At 40.0% G+C, this 7,500-nt stretch overlaps 1 protein-coding gene across 3 annotated transcripts in view; it reads right to left on the bottom strand.

Moving 5' to 3' along the window:
- Positions 1–7,500, bottom strand: part of LOC137983131 (uncharacterized) — a 77,767-nt gene that overhangs the window by 39,832 nt on the left and 30,435 nt on the right. The window contains exons 1-2 of one of the 3 annotated variants that reach the window (XM_068830314.1): positions 2,664–2,801; positions 1,957–2,443 (exon numbers count right to left, since the gene is read on the bottom strand). In XM_068830314.1, coding sequence (XP_068686415.1) covers positions 1,981–2,443; positions 2,664–2,716 — 516 coding nt within the window. In that variant the 5' untranslated portion in view covers positions 2,717–2,801 and the 3' untranslated portion in view covers positions 1,957–1,980. Of the gene's footprint in view, positions 1–585; positions 2,444–2,663; positions 2,802–3,967; positions 4,198–7,500 lie in introns of those variants that run through there. The other 2 variants (XR_011118901.1, XM_068830313.1) reach the window with 2 other exon arrangements.

The following is a 7,500-nucleotide window of genomic DNA, read 5'->3' as shown; positions in this document are numbered from 1 at the left end:
TAACGATACCTTGAGCAGCACTTATACAACTAATATGGTCTTTGTCCACTGTTTTAGTGTTGGCTAGCGTTACTTGCCCACATTGTTGCCTATTCATTTATCCGCCATTTTGGAATTTTTTTCTAGTTCCCAATCCCCGAAATGCTCTTCCTCCGAAACCCTTTTAATGAAGTCTTTAATTATTTGTCTACAACTGGCCTTCCTGTCGAGTTATAAGGACCAGAAATTCGAGTTATCGGGGTAAACTTTGGTCAAGGGAAGCGAAAATCTGTTCGAGTTAGCGGGGTTTTCGAGTTATAGGGGTTCGAGTTAGCGGGGATCTACTGTATGTGATCTGTTGGTCATTCACTTTTGCAAAGTTGGTGGCTCCTAAAAGAGCCGTTTTTTTTTCCGAGCAGGATGTTATCCCTACTCGTAGAAGCGCGGACCAAACTTCAACGGGAGTAGCCGGCTTTCCCTCCGCATGGCAGCCATCATTGGTTGATAACGTCGCAAACGTTTGCGACACACCAGTTCTAGTTGTTGCACGGAACCAGAGTGGTCGCGTGTGACTAGCTCGTGCTCCCTGGCATCGACGATCTTAAGCTCAGCGATCGCTACGAAATCCCTGATTGTGCTGCGGGGGCATCTGGCTAGCCGAAAGGCATTGGCCATACTGCAGTGCTCTTCTCGCAGGATTTCAAGTACTCTGTTGTAGCGTTCATGGATGCTTTCCAGATTGTGTGAGCTGACACGATGCGTGGTCTGCTCCCCGGGTTCCTCTTCTACTGCTGCTGCATCAGAAGCCTGCAAACTTCTTATCTCCTCCTGCAATGCTGAAATGCGGTTTTTTGCCGCGACCAGAGATTTATTTAAATCCTCTATAACTTTTTCCTTGGTTTTCACAAGGTCAGCCAGTTCCTGGGCATCGCTGTTCAGCTCCTCAATTTCACGATTTTTTTCCTCTAACTCAGCTGCCAGCTCGTCATTCTGCGTTTTCAGTGCCTGGAAAGCCTTTCCGACTCGTTCATGGCGTTGAACAAGCATCGAGTGCAGCTTCTCATAGTCGGGCTCTGGATCGTTGGTCTCTGAGCGTGCTTTCTTGGTCCTTTTCTTTTGCGGAGGCCCTGATTCGCAATCGCATCTTCTTTTGTCGCCACTGCAGCTATTACATATAACTAAACAGTGCAGTCTGGAGTGGTCGCCTCCACATACGGTACTCTTAAGAACTCTCTGTGACGAACTCATCGTTTTGTTTGTTTTGTTTGCATAAACGCAAGAAGTGATCATTTAAAACGGGAGCATTACAATTTATAACCATGGTAGGATCAAAAATGGAATTAATTAAAGTAAAGGTCGTCTGTTGATAGGCTGTTAAAGGAACAATAGCAAACAACTTGATTGGAGGATTTCGATCCGACCGAACTTTTAAAAGAAATCAGCTCGCAAAAATCCGCTCATTTCAATCATGAATCATTTTGAGTTACTTACGCTGATTCAAGACCATTTACACGTTCCTGGTTGATCGTGGCTTGCTTGACTCCGCGTGAAGCGTGAATGTGTATGTAGCGCGCAGATGATTTTGAAATAAAGGCAAAACACTACCGATGGTAGTGCAGCAAAATTTATAGACCACAATTTGAGAAGAACTTGCAGTTAAAAGCACGTGCTCAGTAACATGATATCCATGACAACAGTACAATCGTTCGAACCTTGTTTCGAGTTTGTGTAAGGATACATGTAATTGTTCTCAAATTCATCACATCCCTTTGAAAACTCTCAACTTTTTTGGTGCGTCTTATAGTATTTTCGCGTAACTTTCAGTTTGAGAACTTAGCTTGATTAAATTGCTAAGTTTGGGGTGCGTCTCATAACCGAGTGCGCCTTATAACTGAATAACTACGGTAGCTTCAGTTACTTCTTATTGGTTAATTTCGATCCGACCAAAGGTTTTATAAAGGCTGATTCAAAAAGTACCTTAACTCATTTCATCATGAATCATCACGAGCTACTTGCAGTGGTCCTTCGCTTCTTGGTTTCTGATAAATTTTCTGTTGCCTGTCTTCTCATTTCCTCAGCTGATGCCTTGTCTTTCTTTTGCTTCTGGTCTTCATTTTCCCTCTGTTCCTCTAGCTCTGCCATTCTCTCCTTGATGTCCAACAAGCCCCTTTCCAGTTCTCCATATTCTACATCAACACCACTCGCTGTCTTCTCTTCAGCTTCCTTTCTGTTGAAGTCCTTCAACAGCCGGTCAAACTTTTCTCTCACAGAACGTTGTGTAACTCGTAGGCCACTTGCTGATAAGCGCTCTGCAATCTGGGTCCAGGCAGCACCTCGTTCTTTAGATCCAATTTTAAATTGATATGGCTCTGTGGCCAGTACTTCTTCTACTAGTAGTTTTTCGTGATTATCTTTCCAAATAAAAAGGCGTGGCTTTGGTTCAGATTCGTTTGCCATGTTCTCTCTACAAATGATAAAATAATTCAACTGCCTTCAAAATAAGCTTACCACATGTACAGTCAAACTTCCCATACATGGACACATATCTTATTATTAAAATTATTATTAACCCACAAAAAATGTAATTAAGGTTAAATTGCCTCTAAGACCGCGTTCACACTAGGCCAAATCATGTTTAAATTGATCACGTTTGAAACATGTTTGACGAAAACAAGCGTTCATACCTGATGACAGAACCCACGAAACTAGATCGAAACATATTTGCAATAACCAACATCGAAACCACCTCGCGAGGTAGTTTCGATCGTGGTTTTTGTAAACAACTTCAAGATGGCGGCCAGTGGCGTTTGTTTGGTCGCTGGGAATACACAAAACTGGGGCTTTGTTGAGACGAAAACACTCATCGGTCTTTGGGCAGAAGAAGATATTCAACGCCAGCTCGCATCCATGGGTCGTAAGAAAAACATTTGGGAAGGCATAGCCATGAAACTTCAAGAAAGCGGCTACAGTCGAAGCGGCGACCAATGGAAGACCTTTACATGGGGTACCTATTTATTCAGGTTGATACTGCATACCAAGTGAATTGCCGGCTCAAATATTGACAAGACTTCCAGTGGGAACAATTGTTTTGAGAACAAGTTTGGGAAAAACTTGTTTCTTCTAAAGCTGTTCAAATTGAACTTAATTCCCTCAAGTGTGAACGCAATCTAATAAAAGGTCTCATTTAAAAGTTTACAGTCGGCCTAATAGCCAACAAAAAATTAATGAGCAGTAAACATTTCAAGATCAATATGCGGAGAGGCCTATTTTAAATCAACTGTTTTCTGGCCAGGGGTCAATTTTTTTTCTTTCCACTATTTACGAGTGAATGCCACTGAGAAGTTTCAAGAAATCTTGCTAGTGCAAAATACAAAGAATATTACTTTGATTCACTTGACTGTCACCACAAATCAACGTTTTGTAGAGGCAGTTTTCTCTGAATTATCGCGGACCATTATCCTGATCAATTTAGACTCGCAGGAATTTTTGCTAAGTTTCATTTTCTCCGGGTTTATTTACATTGTCATTTGATTTCCTTGACAAATAATAAATTTTTTCTAATATTTTCTTAGTCTAGCATAGCAAATTCCTAAGCGCTAATGTTGTTTTCTTCGCATTCGCAAATAAAGCCGTTTTAGTGTTCGCGTTTGTCAAAACGCAATTCTGTTTATTTACTTCAATCTCGGATATAAATATACAAGACTTAAACAAACCTGTTGCTGGGAAATTTAGGCTAGTCTGATATTATTTATCGTGAGTAGTCCCTCAGCCACGAACATGCATGAAGCTCAAAAACATTGCTTCGGACGCAAATGTTTGTCAGAGAGCCAAATGTACATGCTGCTGTTTACATAAAATTTTGACGAATAAGACCTTATTCCGTAGAACTGAATATCAGTAAACGTAAAAAGAACATGGCAATTGTTTCTCTAAAGTTGAACGAAGGACTAATACTAACATAATACAATTTAATAATGTTTTTTCTCACCTTCTCAACTCGTAGTTACCACAACAGGATTTCCAGGAAATCGCGTAGTAGACGAGACGACGGCGACGAGATTCTTGCTCTACAACGAGTTTGCGTTACCCTGTCACGACTGTGGTCATGCACAGTAGATGACATAAGGAAAACTCGTAGTCGTAGTCGTACTCAATCTCGGATCTGAAGGTCCCTATTAGACGTTGGCGAACCGACTTCATACGTTGGCGATTGCAGCCCTGTGTACAAAGGAATTAGGACCGAGCTCAGTGTTTGGTCTATTAACTAAAATATTTAAAGATTTCCCAAGATTATAGCTCTTACAGGTCCTAACAACTAATGAATTTATTTCCTCTAAACCTAAATTATAAAAAGCCTTATGAGTAATCATTAAAATACGAAATTTATAAAAATATTCAAGAGGCATCCACCCCGCTCTTGCTAAAATATCTTCATCAGTCATGCCCTTTGGCAACTTATGAATTAGTCTAGCGGCTCTAATATGTATCAATTCTAATTCTTTAAATTTGGAGCCAGAGCCCCAAACCACAACCCCATAGAGGACACTTGGGATTACAGTCTTAAAGTACAGAGTTTCTAGCATAGATTTGGGTAAAAAACTTATACGTCTCAGCATTTTGACTTTACTATTGAATGACACACAAATTGATTTAATATGCTGAGACCAAGACAGTTTATCATCGATGGTAACCCCGAGACAAGCAGTAGAGGATATGTACTGAATAAAATCCTCACCCAACTTCAGAGGTTTCAAAGGACCAATGAAGGGATTAATGCTCAAAATCATTGCCTCAGATTTACCCTCGTGAATAATCAGTCTATTCATAAGGCACCAGGTATACACCTGGTCAAGAACCTCTTGTAAAACAAGAACGATCTCATCAACAGTGTCACCTATTACATAAATTGTTGTATCGTCCGCATACATATATAACGCCCCTCTGTTAACATGATCTGGTAAATCATTTACATAAGTTGCAAAGAGTCTGGGACCTAATAAGGACCCTTGGGGTACTCCAACTTTAACAGGTCTTAAATCCGATCTTATACCATTAACTTGAGTCCTTTGCACACGGTTGGAGAGGTAATCATTGATCCAATTCTACATACTACCCATAACTCCAATTCCTTTAAGTTTTTTAACAAGGATAGTGTGATTTACACAATCAAAAGCCTTACGGAAATCAATGAATAACACTCCAACCTTGCGACCTCCATCCAAAGCCTCTCTCCAAGCTTCAGTAAGATGTAGCAGAAGACTTTCAGTTGAATAACCTTTTCTAAAGCCCCATTGCTTATTAGTTAAAATACTATTAGATAAAATATGATCATCAAAGGACTTACATACAACCCTTTCAAGCAGTTTTCCTGGGACACTAAGCAAAGATATAGGTCTATAATTATTAGGATCCAATTTACTCCCTTTTTTAAAAAGAGCAGTAACTAAGGATTCCTTCCACTGCTGGGGGAATCTACAACAATCCCTGCTCTTTTTGAAAACCTCAAACAACCCTTGTATCACAGAATCCTGAGCTAATCTAAGATCTTTAGGTGAAACTTGATCAGGGCCCACCGACTTATTTGGCTGACGGGATTTGAGAACATCATTCTTGATCTCATTCCATGAAATAGAGAAATTTTCAATAGTCGGAGTAACCCTATTTATAAAACAAGTAGTGTCAATGGGGACTGGGTCTAAGTTCCTTGTAAGATTAATAGCAGTATCTAAAAACGACTTGTTCAATAAATCTGCTTTTTGCTCTTCATCAGTTATTATGTTGCCATCTGTGTCTTGTAATGGACCAGTTCTTGTGTTTGTGCTCTTACCAAGGATTTGGTTTGATATTTTCCAAAAATCTTTAGGAGTGGATGCATTATCTGCTAGCTTAATCCAATATTGGGCTTCAGCTTTCCTTAACATCTTTTTGACACTATTTCTTTTAATCTTGTACAGTTTCCATAGAGCATTATCATCAGGTTTTTCTTGCGCTCATTTCAAATACTTGTATCGTTCATTCATAGCCTTTCTGATCCCAATGTCAATCCATGGAAGCGATTTATTTCTAATCTTAACTTTCCTTCTTTTTATGTGAGAATCCACAATTCCTTTGAACATAGTCTCCCATAAATGAACACTGTCCTCAATTTCTTCAACAGAATTTACAATATGCCATGGGGCCTCCTCTAAGTCATTTTGTACACTTTCAATGTCCATTGACTTATAATTCTTAACAGTGATTATCTTGGGCTTACGTTTATTCATCTTATTAGAAAATACTGCGTATGTAAGATGGTGATCAGAGATCCCCAAATCCAAAGAACCAGCTAAGATATTAGATGTGCGATGATTGGGGCTAACAATAATAAGGTCAATTTAACGACTTTGACTTAGCAGTGACTCGTGTTGGTGATTCAATAAGATTTGAGTATCCAAAGCTGCCAAGTATGCTCTTCAGCCTTTTGCCAGCCTGGGATGAGTCCTGGGCTGAATGGGAATCACTTATCAAATTAGAGTTGAAATCACCAAGCAATATAACATTCTTCCTTTTAATCCAAATCCTGTTCAACAGGGCATGTAAGGAATTGAAGAAGGTAGTAGATTTAGGTGGACGATATAAACAGCCAATTAGGGTTGATTGGGAGCGAATTGTTATATTTAACCATACTGCCTCCAATTCTTGATCAACGTTCCATTTCAGGTCCTCGTAAACATTTAGACCCTCACGAAAATATATCACCACACCTCCTCCTTTAGATCCTGACCTATCACGCCTTGCTAGGTCATAACCTATTATTTTAATTAAATTGTTAGATATGTCATCTGTTAAATGAGTCTCAGTAATTCCCAGTACATCAAATTTGACTTCACTAAAGTAGAAGGTGGATGTCAGCTAATTTTGCAAGAAGACCGTTAACATTTATGTGAACCAATTTTCAGGTTCCAATTTCCTAGAGTAGACCTAAGCATTTTGTACACATCAATTTCACATCAATTTCAGAATCTTGGCAATTGGCACATACAGGCATTTCGCTCGCAGAGGCAGTGGGTTGTAGATTTGTTAAACAGGCATTAGATTGTAGGTTTGTTAGGCAGACAGGACAGGTCCACTGCAATTGGGAGGTATTCATCATATCGATGTATGTCTTGGCATTCACCTTACCACATTTAATGTGGCACCACAGCGAACACGCGTCACATTCAACTGCGGGATGGTTGCGAGCAACGGTCTTCCCACAAACAGAGCACTTGATCGTTGAATTAGTTGGTCCAGGATTGAGGGCAATATCCCCACTTGTAATAATGTTCTGTATTTGGAAGGAGGCATCAGCATTTGGATAATAGCTTACTTCAAAAGTGAAGTACCTCTTCCTTCTTCCTGAGAGATTTCCAAGATGGCGACCTTCGTAGCAATGAGCAGGTACAGAAAAATCATAGTTTTCATTGCACAATGCGGGTTTCCGTGGACCATACGATGCAGCCAGATCGCCGTTACCCCCAAGAGCCAGAAAGAGACCAATAC

This window comes from Montipora foliosa, chromosome 13, assembly GCF_036669935.1.
Source record: "Montipora foliosa isolate CH-2021 chromosome 13, ASM3666993v2, whole genome shotgun sequence".
Taxonomy (NCBI): Eukaryota; Metazoa; Cnidaria; class Anthozoa; order Scleractinia; family Acroporidae; genus Montipora; species Montipora foliosa.
The sequence above is the reverse complement of the archived record's forward strand: the minus strand, read 5'-3'. Positions and strand labels throughout refer to the sequence as shown.